This window comes from Chlamydotis macqueenii, chromosome 5 (assembly GCF_036417535.1).
Source record: "Chlamydotis macqueenii isolate bChlMac1 chromosome 5, bChlMac1.mat, whole genome shotgun sequence".
Taxonomy (NCBI): Eukaryota; Metazoa; Chordata; class Aves; order Otidiformes; family Otididae; genus Chlamydotis; species Chlamydotis macqueenii.
Genome location: NC_141560.1, coordinates 1,274,924 through 1,292,712, shown reverse-complemented (window position 1 = coordinate 1,292,712; position 17,789 = coordinate 1,274,924). Strand labels below are relative to the sequence as shown.

At 41.1% G+C, this 17,789-nt stretch overlaps 1 protein-coding gene across 3 annotated transcripts in view; it reads right to left on the bottom strand.

Moving 5' to 3' along the window:
• FANCM (FA complementation group M) overlaps positions 1 to 17,789 on the bottom strand; it is a 68,705-nt gene that overhangs the window by 30,682 nt on the left and 20,234 nt on the right. For all 3 annotated transcript variants that reach the window (XM_086749319.1, XM_086749320.1, XM_086749321.1), the window contains 7 exons: positions 13,248 to 13,379; positions 11,993 to 12,125; positions 10,031 to 10,159; positions 9,439 to 9,540; positions 4,591 to 4,784; positions 3,739 to 3,945; positions 269 to 503 (listed from right to left, as the gene is read on the bottom strand). In XM_086749319.1, the coding sequence (XP_086605445.1) occupies positions 269 to 503; positions 3,739 to 3,945; positions 4,591 to 4,784; positions 9,439 to 9,540; positions 10,031 to 10,159; positions 11,993 to 12,125; positions 13,248 to 13,379 (1,132 nt within the window). The remainder of the gene's footprint in view (positions 1 to 268; positions 504 to 3,738; positions 3,946 to 4,590; positions 4,785 to 9,438; positions 9,541 to 10,030; positions 10,160 to 11,992; positions 12,126 to 13,247; positions 13,380 to 17,789) is intronic.

Here is a 17,789-nt window from a genome sequence, read left to right as displayed (position 1 = left end):
AGTTCTGTGGACAAAGATGTAACAAGTGTCTGATTTGACCTACGTGGATATTTAAGGACAGAACTGTGATTTGAGGATGTTAAAGGAAAAGGACGAGGAATCAAAGCAGCCATCAGCACAGTATCACAGTTGAAAGGCTACATGGACAGAAGTTACACTTTTGCTAGACCCCGAAACTCCTGTGAGCGCGCAGTTCTGATACGCTGTGATATAGAAACATGAGATAGCAGCTTACGCGGTGCTCAGAAAAACACCATAATCCTCTTACCGGTGACACAGGAAAAGAGAGCAGATTTATGCTGGAGGGAACTAGATCTTCTCTCTCTGGAAAGCATTCTTGAAGTGCTCGGTTCATATTTTTCAGCAGTAATAAACATTTTATGCAACTCTGGATTTATGCCTTCTGGAATCATGCGTGGGCTATGCTGGTAAAAATGAAGCATGTTGTTTCCTGAAATAGCTTTGTGGATGCTCCTTTTGTTAGACTGGCTTTGATTGTATGTCTGTAACAGAGAAGATAAACAGCCTGTTGTTGGATTGTTTATTCACATGACTTGATCAAAAGCGAGAGAACACCTGAGTGCCTGCGGGGCTTCTCATTATTTTGTGTTCTGACATCAAGACATTTTTTGTTTGGTTGGGTTTTTTTTTTTTTTCTTTTCTTCCCCAAACACAATCAAACCAAGATATGATGCAAGGTCCTGAGAGCCAACCATATTCCCTCTGCTGTGAATATTGTGTGTTAGTCAGCATCACTGCTTGTGCAAGCTGTGGAACTGCAAGTTCAAGACCTGCAGTATGCTTCCACGTTATGGCAACCAAAGCAGAGGGGAAAGGAACACAAGGACATAGAGGAAAGCAGCAAAGCAATACGGCTGCATTGAAAATCTGATAACAAATACATCAAAACATACCTACTAAGTTCTTTTTAAAAATTTTTTAAAAGAGCTTCCATAGTAAAATACTAAGTCAAATTAAATGTGAATTATCATCGTTTTGTGCCTTGCTAAAACATTCAAAGCAAATGTAACAAAAACTAAGGAAGTACCAAAGAGCAGTGATTGCTCTTTGAGTTGCAAACAACACAAAATATAAAAGAAATGTACAGCTTTTTACACTCTGTAAATAGATCAGAAGTAGGCACAGCACTTGAGAGAAACAGCAACACAGCCCTTGCCTGGGGGAATTTACAATCTGCAACAGATACAGGGATGATGTAAATTAGATTACATCAGAAACAAAGAAAGGAGGTCAAGGAAAAAAAGGCATAAGATTATTTGTTAATGTCATACATGCTCAAAGTCCTTTGAATTATATTCCATTTCTATTGTGCAAGAGAGAAATCAAGACAAAGACGGAGAAACTAAGGAAAGAAACTGCCTCCCCCCGAGTATTTCTTTTCCCAAATCTCTTCCCTGAGTCTCTGTGACAGGTCACCGATGGAGACAATTAGGAAGACGAAGTGCTCTGAGTATGGCAGCTATGTTCTTTTGAGAGAGATGATCTTTGGAAGCCAGGATTAGAGACGGACACGAAACAGTGCTCTCTGAATAAAACTGGAAAAGGTTAATGGCTAGCTCTAACAAACTGTCCCTCAGAGATCCCAATAAACATCTTTTTAATCCTAGAACAGGCAAAAAAGTCTTTTTATGGAAAAAAAAAAAAAAAGACAAAAAAACTGTATTACAAATTCATTGCCAAAGAGAATTGTTACTTTGCTGTTCCTGAGATGGTATAGTCCCTTTTCCCTGTCCCACAGAACGTCAGCTTGGCCTGACAGGAGCCTGAGAGGCTGAGCTCCCCGGCGCCTCTGAGCCCTTCTCCTTGTACCAGTTCAGATCTGCAGGCAGCAGCTCCCTTCCAGGCTGCCGCACACGCAGCTGAGCTGTCACAAGATGTTAAAAACCCAAAGCAAACCCAGCACATCTCGGAATACAGCCGGGCTAGAAAGGCAGAAGATTTGTCAGCTGAACGCTCAGGGAACCCAGGGCACTAGCAGGGTGCAGCCGCGTGACGCGCACCGCGCCGCTGAGATGCAGTGCGCTTCCATGCGGGACAGCTGAGCCGGGTGGGAGTCACGCGGGGAGGAGAGGACCAGAACGGATCAACAAACATTTCTGCAACGGAAATTCCTGGCAAACTTCACACTTCCAGACCTGCCGTTTCCAATTTTTCCCAATAAAATTCCTTTAAAAGCTTCATAATTGACTTGAAGTAGTTCAATTCAAAAAAAGCAAACAAAAAACCACCCAAATTCCTACAAAATTAATACGAGACCATTAATTACTTAGCTGCAAGTTATGTGATGGGGAAGAAGCTCCACATTAATAGATCTGGAAGGAGACTCAATCAAAAAATCAAAAACATCACAAACACACACAAAAAATAAAGCAGCAAAACCAAACAGAGCCAATATTGTTCAGCAATTAAATTTATTTCATGATCTCAAAACAACAAAACCATTGAAAATTACTATCCTACCCAGGGGAAGGTTTTGCTTCAAAGATTTCTGAGAAAATCTGAAGAACCTAGTAATCTACCTGCCTAAATAAAACTCCAAGGAATTTAAGGGATCATTTTAATATCCCATTACAGAGTAGAGCTTTCAGTAGTAATCAGCCTTCATAAGCAGCATGAGAAAATATCTATTTACAAATACCATTCAATTTATCATTTTTTAACTCTCATCCCTTCAAAGCAGCTTTTTTCCTAAGGAATTTTAAAAATTATTTTATTATTTGGATCCAAATTTAGAATTAAATCCCTGCTAGCTACAAATTTAAAACAGAGGGACAATATCAGCTGGAATAAGTGACATGACTGGAAACTCAAGATTTCAGGGTCTTGCTATCAGCTTACACTGATCTCAGACTTCACCATCATGAAACTTGATCCGACTTAGAACCAGCTCGCAAGTTAAAAAAAACAGTGAAGAGCAAAAGGAATTTTCGGCCAGAAGAGTGAGGTGCACACTAAAAATTGCTCTCATTCCAACAGGGGTTGCATGATGAAATTGTGAAGATGCAGGTTCATTTTCCTCTGCAACCACTCTCACCAACAAGGAACATCAACAGGGACTGCATTGCCTCCTCCTACCCAAACCCTTCCCGCCAGCTTCCCTGGATCAGATCGAGCAGCGGTGCGGCCGTGGGATGAGGCTGGCAGTGCGCTGGTACAGCTGAAGATCAGTTCTCCCAGCTCACGGCTTAGTTTTCCACTGGTACATTCGTTTCTCAAGGGGCCGCCTGCGCTCAGAGACGATTAATTATACTCCGAGTTGAGTGCTGAGGTTCAGGAATTTAGCAAAAGTAGATTTCCACTTAAGCTGATCTCTTCAGACCTCACACGCAAGTCTGCTACTACTAAGTACTCGTCTGAAAGCACCGTGTCGTCAGCGGTTCAGAGCGAGGCACCTCCACTCCTCTCGCTCTCCGAGCTCCATCCCTACCTCTTCCACGCATTGTTCTGTGCCCTCGGCAGAAACTCTCTATTTTCTGAGTTTCAGGTTATCATTTACAGAACAAGTGTTGTTAAGAACAAAGGCTTGAAGCCCTTCACGTTGAGAAAATGCACATATTTTCAGAGTACTGTAGGCTATTATACTTCCCTGTAGGACAGTTAAAAAGTTGCTGGGGGCGCTCAGGACTGCTGTGATTTTTAATGCACAGTCTGTAGTTTCCTGGAACAGGCTAAAGCAGATACTTGGTTTTGCTAGTGAGAAGAAAGCTACACACTCACCCGCTCCTCCCGCCCTTCGGTGAGGATGACGACGATCCTGCCTTGCCGCCTGCGCCCTGTTCGGCCCATCCTCTGCACAAGGCGAATTGGACTTTTCTGAGCGTCAAAGCAGATGATGAGATCAACTTCTCCAATGTCCAAGCCTTCTTCCCCCACGCAGGTGGAGACCAGCGTGTTATACCCACCCTCACGAAAGCGTTTGACCACCTGAATAAATGATGACAATTAGATTTGACAGACGAGCCAGAAAGTCCCTTACATACACTTTGCGTTTTTTCTAGATTCAGACAGAAGCTGAAAAAAATAATTTATATTTTAGAACTACAAAACTTAGTCCTTCTGAATTTGTCAGCTACTGCTTCATGATCAAGTACTACGCACTAATGTAATCAACATCAACATATCAACTCTTCAATTCTAAAATAAAGGCAAAAAAGCACACCTTATTCTGACTCCAGTCATGGCTTTCTTCTAAAATTGATCTTCCCAACTTTGCAATTATTTTTTTTTAACTTTGTTAGATCAAAGTTTAAACATACATCTTATTTTTCCTACCTACAAGAAAAAAAAAATCCCCTAAGCAAGTATTTGAATATTTCCCTAGATTTTCAAATACATAAAAGTTACCATTTGTTAATAAAATGTAAATGTATGAAATATTTCTACTTATACCTTCTGCTCAGTGTGTATAATTTTGGATAATCCGAAAGCAACTGAACTGCCTAGGAACCGACTGACGACTCTTTAACGTTCAGTCTCTGCCAAACAATCTGTATCAGTATTCTTGCAGTTATTTAGACAATTAATACTCTTTATCCCTATTTCCTAATCCAAGTCTCATCTTTTCTTTACCTCAAGTTGTTCCTTTTGGGTGAAGCCTTTTGTGCTCTTTCCTGTGGAGTGGCCAACAAAGGTCATTACTCTAACAACGGGGCTGAGCCGGGACAGCATTTCCGCAATTTCTTGCACGCTGTCTCGAAATGATGAGAAGATCATCACTCTGGTATCCACAGCCTCCACAGATGTGCCTTCAGTCGTGACCTGATCTGTTTAATTTTAAAAACCCAGAAAAGCATTTTTATGCATGACTTTAAAGTAATTATCAATAAAAAAGGACAGGTCATCCCATAAGCTACACATTCACAGCTCTCATCTCACTTAACGGGAAGATTTTGCCCAAGTGTACTGCATCTTGATTTTTTTCAAATACATTTTCTTTAAAATAAATCTAAAACCACAGGGGAAACTGACAACTAGTAGCCTGTCAGACAATTTAGAACAACCTCCCAGGAAATGCTCTGAGACGTATCTGCTCAAACAGATCTCTCTGGAACCAAAGCAGTATTCTAATTTTGGAGAATTTACACCAACTAGGGTGAGAACCCCTTACATCCGAGGTACCATTCCTAATGTTACTTTGAAAAGCCCAAGTCTGATGGCAAGTGTCTCGAAATAGAGTTTAAGATGCCTTCTTCCACAGAGCCTACAGTGTGACTTTTAAATCTGCCACTTAAATGCCCAGAGTTAGATGAGGTTAGCGAGATACATATATAGCAATAAAACCCACTATTGCCATCACTCTAGCATACAGCATGGTGGAGTGAGATGTATACCAGCTTTCCATGAATTACTACAGAACGTTCTCTCCAGTTCTACAGCTTAGGAACCTCATAATAGCAGAATTGTGCAAAATCTTCCCTTAATATCATCATGTGTTGCTTCTGAATGATCTGTCATCACAACTGGTTATACCTCTCATTTCAACAGCAAAGATAATTTTTCCCTTTTCAAAGAAAAGGGAAAAATAATTGCATGGATACAGTTTCTTAGCAAGATGCCTTTGATCAAAACCATGTTTCTTACGTTACACCATCACAAATTTTGTCTCAACTTGTACTTTTCACTCAGCTGCTTTTTTTTTGCTTTTTTTTTTTAACATTTAAAGGTATCTGCCTTCATGAGCACAAGCAAAATCTGTCTCTGCAACATGCAAACCTTCAACAGTCAGCTTCTGTTTACCCCATCCAAATACTAAACCAACATGCCCATTACTGCATGCTACAAGGTAAAAACCTAGTATGTTAAAAAAGAGAATCTCTGAAAGGATAAAATGAATAATAAATATAAATGAATAACTGGAACAGGCACAGTTTGCATGCGTTGCTTAGACATAACCCTCAGACGAAATCAACTAGATTTCCAGGAATAAAGTCTCCTGTTTTGCACAATTCTCCACAAAACACTTTTATCTCATTAAAAGAAAGGTTAGACAAGGAATTCAAATTCTCAGGGCTGAATGTGTAAAAAGATGTTTCCCTGACCACACAAAGAACAGTCGCTTGGTGCTGGACAACAGTTTTGTGCTACGCCTGTCATTCCAGTAGCAAGCCATTTCTTCAAGTCAAAGCATTATGTGTAACGGATAAGTCTCTGTATCTTTCTGATCAGCTATCAGGAATTCCAGTTTAGTTTCTAGTCGCACATATCTGCACGCAGAAACGCTTTCAGCAGCTTACGTCAAGAAGGAGAAGCTGAAGCTAACCACTTCCTCCGTTTCTTTTGAAGATAAGCACTGAATTCACAGGCAGATTATGAAGATGGCTACTTCTCGTCAAAACAAATCTCACTTTTGAGGCTGAGAACCAAGGACATCACACAAGAGGCTCTCCAGAGGTCCCTTCCAACTAGCCTGTATTACTCTGATATTCTCCTGCGCTGCTTCAGTGCGTTGCAGGCGCTGCGTGAGGTCATCCGCCAAGCACAGAAACCAGTCCCCGGTGAAGGGAGTTTGCATTAGCCTCCTCCACTAACTTCACTCTGAACAACATTATTCTGTATCTACTTTTAGTATGTTCTCAGGAGTTGCATAGCAATAACGCTCAGTAGCACCAGTCCCTATACTGTTAAAAATGTTACACTGCTGCCATTACCTCCTCGATCTTACCCAAAACCAGACTTGGAAAACTCAAGACCTTAGCAGCCCATCGTCAATCTGACAAGTAACCCAGGCGGGGAAGATTAGCTGGGAGAGGTTCATTATGCTGAGCCAGCATTTCCTCAGGGCTGGCCAGAACACTGTCTCGCACTCACCTGAATTGCTGCTAAGTGCACCTTGCAAAGCGCGGGCAACAGCTACGTGGTGAGGAAGCTCAAAATTAACCTGGCTGATCACTCCTTAGAAGAGGTGCAGAGTTTGCACAGGGAACTTGGCACTGCTCCCACAAGTTCTCATATGAGAGGGTTCATTTCAAACCGAGGAAAAAGAGCTAGCGGCGTTCCCGATAAGGCTAATGACTCAGGTTATTAACACTCTCCTTTTCTGACCCAAATGTAGGGCTTTTCAAGGAAAACGCTTTGCAGAAATAGTTATTCATTTTAAAAATTACCCAGGCACAAACACAGTAAATTGTGATTCAGAGTACTTCAGTAATGTATAATTGGCACAAAGCAGAGTTAAGTTCAGGGGGTTTGTTTGATTCTAACTTTTTTTTTCCCTAAGAGATACTACACACTTGCCTGAGCTCTTAAACAAATGCTGAATGTATTTTCCACTGCTCGCATAATGATTTAGACTTTTATTTCAGAGCCTTCTGACAGAGCAAAGATACATGGGATTGTATTTGGAATCCTAAGAAGAACTCAAGTTTTTACTGACGGACTCATGACAAATTCTTATCTGGAGGAGGAAGAAATCAGGACACAGGTGTGTACTCTACTCGGAGTTCAAAACCAGAATTTAGGGTGTAGCTACTTGCGTACGTGTGAATTTAGAGTGTACTTGCAAGAAACAGGGAGTAAGGGCAGAAATACAGGTTTTGGCTCAAAGGGTATAATCACAGACAGTATGGCACAGCAAACAGTAAGGCAAATAAATAAATTCACAGTGTCTCACTGTTTCTGTCAACTGCCCAGTGCATTTGGGTCGGAGATGTGTAAGCTCAGGAGACACAAGCTAGAGCTTACCGCATTCCTTAAGTTACTAGAACGCCTCCAACTCTGTGATCAGACTGCGAATTGTAAAGTGCCTTCTGGTCTTGCGTTATACACAAAGATTTCAGGTCTGGTTGTTCGTACTTGCTTTAAATTGAACTGCATGCATCTAGAGAATTGTGCTCAAGGCACTGCTTTACGCTCCCCACGGCCTTATCTTGCTTATTACGAGAGTAAAGGAGGTTACAGGGATCAGGAGCAAGGAAGGACAGCAAGAAAACCCAGCGCATCCAGCTCAGGATATAACTAGCTCTGCCACCACAGCTCACCAATTATGCTATAAAAGACTGGTATTTCTTCTGCCACGGTTACTGTAATTTTGTATGTAAACCAGTAAAGACTTACGGCTCATGCCTACTCATTTAGGAGGTTCACGCACACAAAATACAAAACTGAAATATTTGTATATCAATTATCTGTAAGCAATATTAAGAAACATGTCTGACAACATTGCAAGGAAAAACATATCTGATCGGATTCATGTGAGAGCAAAATCTGTGCTACCAAAAGAAGATGGAAGGGTATTAAATGTGAAACTTAGTTCAAGTAACTCCAGTACAGAATACAGGATTGGAAAACAAAAGACAATAGCTGAGAAAGATGTTGTTATAGGAAACAAGACAGAAGCATGGAGGGAGGCAGGGAGGATAGAAAGAAGTATGAATGCAAAGGGGGAAAAAAAAAGGGGAAAAAAAAAAAGGAAGACAGTAACTTGATTAAATGCATTAGGACATATCATAAACTAACAAAAATAGAAATGAGGAAACTTAAAGTTGCCTGCTAGAAAGCAGCAGTCATTTAAAGTGTATTCTGAAAAATCAAGTACCTAAGATAGAAAAAAAAAAAACAACCCAAACCAAAACAAAATGGAAGAGTCAGAAATCATCAGAACTTCACAGAGCACAAAGATCCAAACAGATAAGGAAAAAAAGTGAAGAAGTTGCACAAAAAAAAAAATTATTGCTACTGCTGTCATCATTCCAAAAGCAACAACTGGATCAAGAAGCTGAAAATTCCTAAAACCAGAGATGCCTGAATGATTAGCAACCTGATCTAGTCAGGGATGTCCCTGCTCCTGCAGGGGGGTTGGACTAGATGACCTTTGAAGGTCCCTTCCAACACAAACCCTTCTATGATTCTATGATTCTATGATTCAGAATACTTTGCTTTATAATCCCATGCTACTGTATGACGTATTTTTGTTCTCCCTTTTGGTCAAGATGAAAAAGAATGAGACAGATGAATGTAATCGAAGGTTTTAAACTTCAAATTGATGCCTCAGAATTTGTCATCCTTGGAAACAGGCTGGATATCACGACTTTCATCCTTGAGCTCCATAAATGTGTTGCATCTAACTCTGCAGGAGGTAATGGTAGCACTGCACTGAGAGATGGTTTCCAGAACAAATTCTATGACTGTGAAAATCATGAGACATGGTAGCACTAGGAACGAGTTTACTATCACTGTTTTACTAAGATGCGAGAACAGTTTATATCAAATTATTAATGATAACTTACAGAATGTTTTTTCTTAAATAAATGTTATGGTATAGTTCCTCTAAAGAGGAACCTTCTCCACACAGAAGATGCACAAATATACAAAACAAAGAAGCTCTTGAACAAATTAGGAGATACATCAGTAGGATGTTACTTGTTTTTACCCACAGGTTCAACTGTTCAAATACTTTTTCTCTGAGCTGTTGGTACTTACCAGAACATCCCTTTTTCCAGGATTCAAAGTGTTTTATTACAATTTCCTCCAATTTCCTTAATTTTGGATGGCTATAGATAAAGTCCTTTTTCTTTTCAAACACTGGAAAGGAAATAAAACAAATAAAGATGTAAGTAACCCTACAACAAGCATGAAGGTTTAGTGAACTTCATTTCCTCCCATTATAATTCTCTGACATATGAATTTCTGACACTATTTCTAGCCACGCTCACCTAAATAAATGAGTAAACTATTTACAGAAGCACATTTGTTACACTCAGTTTTTGAGAAGGTGTTATTACTTTTGTTACAGTCATACTGTAAGAGATATACCGTCAAACAGTAACATTTAACCTTTCATTTTACATCAAATTAAAAACTTCAAACACAGAAAACTTGTTTGAAGGTAGCTAAAGCCACTGAGAGAAGACAGATAGATAGAGAAGATTCTGGGGAAAACAACATGGAATAAAGAATACTAGCCAAGAGTATCACAATGAATAGCTTTGTGCATCTACAAACTATATAGAGGTACCTATAGTTTCATTTAAACAGAAGGTAAATATTCTGTCTCTAAAAGGGAAATACTGACCTGTTTTACCCTTGTAAACATTTCCATTTGCTGAAGCCAGAGATGTGTCTGAAAACATGTCTCTAAGCTGCTGATACAGTTTCATGAAGTCCTCATTACGAGCAAGTTCATTCTTTGTGCGGGTTAACCCTTTGTAGAAAGTTGAAATACCTTAGTATTTAGTCTCTGGAGTGAATATAATTTTTGATATCCAAAATACAAGCTTTCTTAGAAGTAGCAAGCTCCTTTCAAGAGCTAAAAGATACAAGCTAGTTTTAGAAAACGTAATTAACATTGTGTGGCATCACTATTTTTTCAGGGAAGATACCTTTAGAGAGTTCAAACATGAAAACATGAATTTAAACTTGAAAAATATACAGGTAAACAAAAGTTTTACATCAACCATTCAGCATTAGAAAATCCATCCAATCCAGGCACTGGCACAGGTTGCCCGGGGGAGTTCTGGACGCCCCACCATGGGAAGCATTCAAGGCCAAACAAGTGCTCAAGCCAACCGGATGGGGCTTTGAGCAGTCTGGTCTGGTCGGGGATGTCCCTGCCCTGGGCAGGGGGGTTGGAACCAGATGATCTTGAAAGGCCCCTTCCAACCCAAACCATCCTGTGATTCTATGAAATGCTGTCAGTTACTTGAAGAGAAGGGAACCTAAACTAAAAGCTAAAATTAAGAAGTTTCTTGAATGATTTTATGTCAATGTTGAAAGGAATTCTGTTCTGCTCAAACCAGAAACCAAGCTTACCAGAACACCGGTATAGAAGGCCTATTTGTTAGAACTATTTTCCATCAATCATCCTTCAATAGCAGACAGGGATTTAAGGAATCTGAGAAACTAGGAAATACATGAAATGCTCTCCAGTACCTCGGTCTAACAACAGCACTACAGAAATACAGATATGTAAAAATTCGCACATGTGAAAGTAAATTGTAAAAATGTCAAAAGCATAAAATTAACGAAAACCTATTAGTACTAGCATACTATAAAAATATATTCAATAGATATTCTAGACTATGAAGCAAGCACTGTATGCTTTGGTTCAGATGTAGGAGGAAGCAGTGTCATTTTAACGAAGCAGCTTTTGTAAGTTACCACACAGTGACACAGGTGAGCGTAAACCAGAATGGAGCAAGAAACCCAGAGCCACCCCACAAATAATCTGGTCAGCTGGAACCTTCTCCTCCCACATCCAGCCTTTAAAAGAAACTTGCAGTTGTACTGACACGGCCATGTTGAAATTTGTCCCCTCAAAAAAGGGTGCTGGCACCAAACCAGGTCTTCCAGCTAGCAGTGACAACCCAACCGGTCTCAAAATGACTGCGGAGAGTTGCAAAAGCCTCACAATAGTCAGAGACGGAGCTAGGAAAATGAACTGAGGCCAGAACAGAAAATATTATTGCATCACTGTATGAAGCCACGCTGTATCCACATCTGGAACATTGTGTACAGTTCTTATCATCTCATTTGAGAAAATGAGAAGAGGTACAAAGAAATATTGACTTTTCATTTTGCTTAGTGAGCATGGAAGACGTTGCACAGCTGGGATAGAAATGCTAGTGTGGTGTGTGTAAATCTGTAATCTTCTGGCAAAGACACTTAAAACTCAGGCATATATGAGTTTTGCAGTAGAGTGAGGAATTACTTTGCAAGACCAAATGATTTCTCAGTTTAAATTAATGGTTATTCTCTGTCTCTTCAGAGATATTATTGCCACGTACTCGCAGTTCTGTTTGTGCCTTATGTTTTTCAGAACTGCTACCATATAAACACATTTGCTTTCCCAAATATGCTCTGTCTTCAACACTGTGCTAACATATCTCTAATAGGGATGAAGAGGAACGAAACACCAATTACATTTGCAACCCATCCGTTATATAAGCTGTTTTGTGCAAAACTAGCCAGACAGATGAGGTAAATTAAACGAGAAGGAGTGGAGACAAAGGGAAGGATGTTTCTGAAGACACTTCACCTTTTGATCCATCCATAATTCCACAAAGGTAGATAAATAATGACCGTACTCCCATTTGCAGCAGCAGCTCGTAACCATGATATAAACTGATACAAAGTGCAAAATCTCCTTCAATTATCCCTTGATGTATTCCCTGTGAAAACAAAACAGACTCATCGTTAAATTAAATTAGGTAGTGAATAAGCAGCAGGAGTCATACCACAACTCTTATGACAAGAATAAGATTGACATCTCAGAAATGGAGCCGAAGCTCCACTAATGCACAGCAAGTATTCTGTCTATCAAAACCTTCAGGAAACAGGTTACACAGTTGTTAATGATCAACGAAGGCAATCTTTTTCCACCTTCAAAATACCTGCATTATCTTCCAAGATTATCTCACTGCTTTCCGATGCAGCAACACTCAAAATCTGACAGCTGAACCATCCATCAGTGCTTGGCTAAACAAGAGATTTTCAGCACGTCTACCCAGGCTACAAAATCTAAGTGAGGAAAGTCAGCTTGCCTGCTGTGAAGTGTATTTCCCAATGTTCTTTTCTAGGTACACAGTCTCTTTTAAAAAAAAAAAAATTCTAATCTTTGCAAAATCTGTACACTCCATGACAATTTACATTAAGATAGGAACAGAACAGAACAGAATCAAGTTTGGAAAAGACCTCTGAGATCATCAAGTCCAACCATCAACCCAACACTACTATGTCCACTAAACCGTGTCCTGAAGTGCCACGTCTGCACGGTTTTTTTTAACTCCTCCAGGGATGGTGACTCTACTGCTTCCTTTGGCAGCCTGTTCCAGTGCCTGACCACTCTGTCAGTAAAGAAGTGTTTCCTAATCCAGCCTAAACCTCCCCTGACACAATTTGAGGCCATTTCCTCTTGTCCTATCACAAGTTACTTGGGAGAGGAGACCAACCCCCACCTCCCTACACCCTCCTCTCAGGCAGCTGTGGAGAGCAGTGAGGTCTCCCCTCAGCCTCCTCTTCTGCAGACTGAACAACCCCAGTTCCCTCAGCAGCTTCCCATCAGACTGGTGCTCCAGACCCCTCACCAGCTTTGCTGCCTTTCTCTGGATGTGCTCCAGCACCTCAACGTCCTTCTTGTACTGAGAGGCCCAAAACTGCACCCAGTATTCGAGGTGTGGCCTCACCAGTGCCGAGTACAGGGGCACAATCACTGCCCTACTCCTGCAGGCCATGCAGTAAGTATTACTACTTATTCACTACTTTAATAAAGTGATATAAATAGAGATATTTACCAAATTTTGTGAAGAAGGGTTTTTTCTGTATTGATCTCTTGCTAGAATTATCTGGTACTTTGTGAGGCTGGGAATGTCTCTCCTTGCTAAAACTCCTATTTTAGTCAGGCGACCAGTAAACGTTTCTAGCACCTGCAAAAGAAACACAGAAGTACATAAAAGATGGGAAGGTATGTGTATTTAGCCCTTTGTGGTAGTTTTATTTTTACAGATCTCACACAACAGAACACAAGCAGCTCATTTACTGTATTTGAAACACAGAATTTTTCAAAACCAACTGTACTGATTTTGGAATAATTTGTTACTGTACCAGTGACAAGCTGGTGCTGTGCCTCACCAGAGGGTTCTCCGTTATCAGGATGTTTCTAGGCTAATTTACACAATTTTAGAACTATTAGTAGAACTATTTCAACTTGGTTCTGTAAGGATTTGTGCCCTCCATCCTACAGACAAACATCCTCCTGCCCCCAAGATAATTCCATATCCACCAAATAACTGAGAAGTGGAAACACACACTGTGCTTCTGTAATCACACAAGTACAGACCGAGTGGAGAGGAAACAAAACAGGAGGGGTAGCCAGCTACTGAACTTGTGCTGCAGCTCCCTCTGGGCTGGTAGCCCTGTCTTCAACGGTGTGTCAGCCTCAGGAAGACTTGTATTCATCTTGGAGAAGTCTCAGTCATCGCAAGTGGAAGACTAGCCAACAGGTTAGAAAGCTCTGTGTGGAAGGGATGGGAGTCGAGAGACGTGAGCAGAGAGGAACGAGCGCTTGCCAGACGGGCCGGGCACAGCAGCGTGCCCCTTTCCCTTCAGAAGCCAGGCCAAAAGACAATTTGTTTTTATACATCACATGTACCTGCTTTCCACACCGGTGAAACAAGGGAACTGACCTGCACTAATTCACCTTAATCCTGTTTTTCCTCTTTGTTTTTCAGCCTTAGGTGGTCAGGATTTTTTTCATAGACTTAGTTTTGCATGAGCACTAACTCTGTAATAATTGGAGTAATCAGATTTGTTCTCCAAAAATTACTTACAATCTGTTGGCCCACTTGGCTAGCAGCACCAAAACCATCTTAGTGTACAGTAACAAGCTTCTGCAAGCTTAGTTTGACAGTAGATAGTTCCCGGTAGCTGCTGACATGCATGCAGTGTTTCCCAGTTTTCTAGGCATTTCAATACCAGTTCAGCTGAATTGCGCCAAGAAGGCTACAGCATAACAAATGCCTAATCCCTTCACTGTTGTTCTTTCAGCCCAGCTGAACCAACAAACCAGGTCTAACTTTCAGGCCTCAAACAATACTGGTCTAAGTTTGTCTTCAGCTTGCAAAGACAAAATGCCCTAAGAGGAAAGGAAGTCAAGTGTAAGAGTGCAGTGCATGTTTGCACACTGACTAACACCACTCCACTTGTCCTCTTCACACAGCACACGCTGGGTTTTTGGAGCCTGTTAGGAAGCACACATTATTAACAACCACTCTCTACCCCGTCAATGCAGTGGCAGCTTAGTTTAACTTCTCTCTGCTTGCTTTGGCAATTTTTATGGTTTAGTATTCCTTTAGCTTCTTACTCTGTGTACAGTGCCTCTGTGGCAGTGGGTGGCCAATGCTGAGAAAAGGGCTGGGAATAATCGCCACCATCAACTACAGCAGCATTAATCCCCCAAAGAATCAAAAATGCAAAGAGAACTTTGGAAGGGTGAAGGAAAACTTGTGGAAGCACCAGCCAAACTGGGGAATTTCCACACTGCCCACTCCATGCCTGCAGGTCTTTCAAAAACAGCTAGCTGGAGTCAGCAGGCTAAGCAGATTGTAACAGGCAACGGCTGCTGAGAAATAATAGAAATGAATCCTGAATTCTGAAAGCTTTGGTGCATCTTCGGTTGCTCTTCTTCCCTACCCCGGGCCTTCAGACGGGGATACCACATCTCAGGCAGCTTGTCGGCTGGAGGGGAAAGGGGCGATGGCCACAGGAGCAGCTGGGAGGGCAGGAGGGTGCTGAGAACCTGCCCGCTCCCGGGAGCTGATGGAAGAGGAGCTGATGGCAGAGCAGCTGCACAGACCGAACACCCATCTGCACCAAAGAGCCCTCAGGCACCGCAGAGCCCCATCTTCAGGTTTGCCGTCACCTATGGGAGCCCGGGTCACCGCCTCACACAGCTCCCCAGGCAAAGCGAGATGCCTTCCCAGAGCATGCTTTCTAATTAAGACTAATGGATTAATTAGACCAAATAAACCACTAACACCACTAACAACAAGCAAACATCAACTGGAAACTACGATATAGCTACGAATTTCTGGAAGAAAGGAAAAAAAAGGAAATAAAAAGGAAATAAAATTAACTTCTCTTAAAATACAGTCAAAACCATTCACCAAGCCACTTGGAAATCTAAATGTACAAGAAATTAATTTCTCATACTTTGTTTAGTTTTAAGACTTTAAAATCAAAAACTTTGTCTTTTACCAAATAGTTTATTATTGTTGTGCTGTTTTTAAATCTGTGCTGTATCTGACAAGTCAGTTTAAAAGGACAGAGACAGAAATGTTTGCGCCAGCTTATTAAAAAAGGTATTTTTAAAAAAAGTTGACCATGCAAGGGATAACTCAGTGCTTTTTATTTTAATGGGATACCACTGAAACAGCACTTTACCCTCCCATCAAACCCTGAACAGCTGGGCATGAGGACACCTGAAATGCTGGAGATCAAGCTTGAACGGTCTCAAGCAGTGGAAATGGAGTCAGGCTCTGAACACAAATATGTTTCTCTAGAAAATAAATTAATGTTTTCATTAAAAAGTAATGCCCATAATGCCACATAGGTATAACATTTCAGCACTGGTTTATTATTTCCTATACTTGTCGCACAGCTTTTTGTAAAAATAAATTTCCATTACATGTACTTATAGGTTTCATCCCCTGACCTGGTTTATAACATGTAAGAAAATTATATTGTCACTGTTTGCTCAATGTACACCCCTGTCTGATTTAATCATCTTCTGCAAAACAAACTGAGGAAGACTATTATGAAAGACAACAGGATCCAGTCACCTGGAGCTTCAAAACTAATAAGGAACAGTAAACATAACCTACTTAGGAGAGACACAGAAACAAGCACTACTCAGAATGATCACATTTATCCTGCCTCCATACCTTTATTTTTAATTAAAATGATAATACTTCTGGAAAGTCTCCTCAATCTTTCCAAAACATTTAAGTGTTATGTTACTCATTTACAAACAGAACTGTAGAATTCATTTAAATCAATTGCTTACTAGGACTCACGGCTTTTTCTAGCTCACTGAATTGAGTTTAAAAAGCTGACAGATTTAATATGAATATATAAAAGACAACCGGTAAAGTTATCCCATACTGCACTAAACTTGTCAGGAACATAAAGGCTTTTGCTGAACCAGGCATCTTCCTCAGCAAATCACGCTGATTTTTGAAGCTTATACCTGAGACGAGCTCCGGACCCCCCGCCTGGGGCTCCGACATCAGCTGGGGACTGCCATGGGCATTACACGCAGAGCTGGCAAGGCAGAGCGCTGTCACTGCTTCAGCCACACCTCACTAAAAACTGCTATTGATCTGTTTTCTCTTGGTACAATAAAAAAAAAAAGGCTCTAAATAAACAACTCAGCCTAATTATTTTACTGCAGATTTGCAAGCATTCTTTACCAAAGAAAAATAAGAAAACTTCCATGCATAAATAACTGTAGAACCATAAAATCACAGAAGGGTTTGGGTGGGAAGGGACCTTCAAAGCCCACCCAGTCCAACCCCCCTGCCAGGAGCAGGGACATCTCCAACCGGCCCAGGTTGCTCAGAGCCCAGCCCAGCCCGGCCTTGGGCACTGCCAGGGACGGGGCACCCACAGCTTCTCTGGGCAACTTGTGCCAGCACCTCACTGCCCTCACGGGGGAGAATTTCTTTCTCATGTCTCATCCAAACCTACCCTCTGCCAGCTTGAAGCCATTGCCCCTGCTCCCATCACTGTGTGCCCAAATCAAACGCACGCACAGTCATCTGTGCAGGTGGATCTTTAAAACAGGATCTTAAACTCATGCCAGCTTCTTTCTCACACATAGCCAGACAACACCCAGTGGCTTTCCTCACAAACAGAAATTTGGCTGTGATTTTAGACAATTCTTCTGGCTGTTGGTTTTTTTTTTTTGGGGGGGGGGGGGTTTCCATCTCCAGCAACAATGCTTAGCAATCCTCTAAACAGAAATCATTTCATTTAAGCAATTACTTATTGTCATGATTAAGGCTTGAACGAAAGAGTTGGGATTGTTTTCTGTGACAAAGTGTCAGAATTATTTATGCAGGAGAGGCAGAGGAAGAGCCTCTACACATTGCCGCAAAAAGTCAGCTCTTCTCAAGAATAACGGTTTCCTGGAAGAACTCTTCAAGAGCCAGGATGCCCTCACTTGGTAGTGATAATCCAGCTTCTAAAATTACGTGGAAAATTCCTCACCCACAAAACTGCAATTGGTGTTCGCACTGCACAACCAAACACTTAAGCAAGCATCATCTCCACCATTT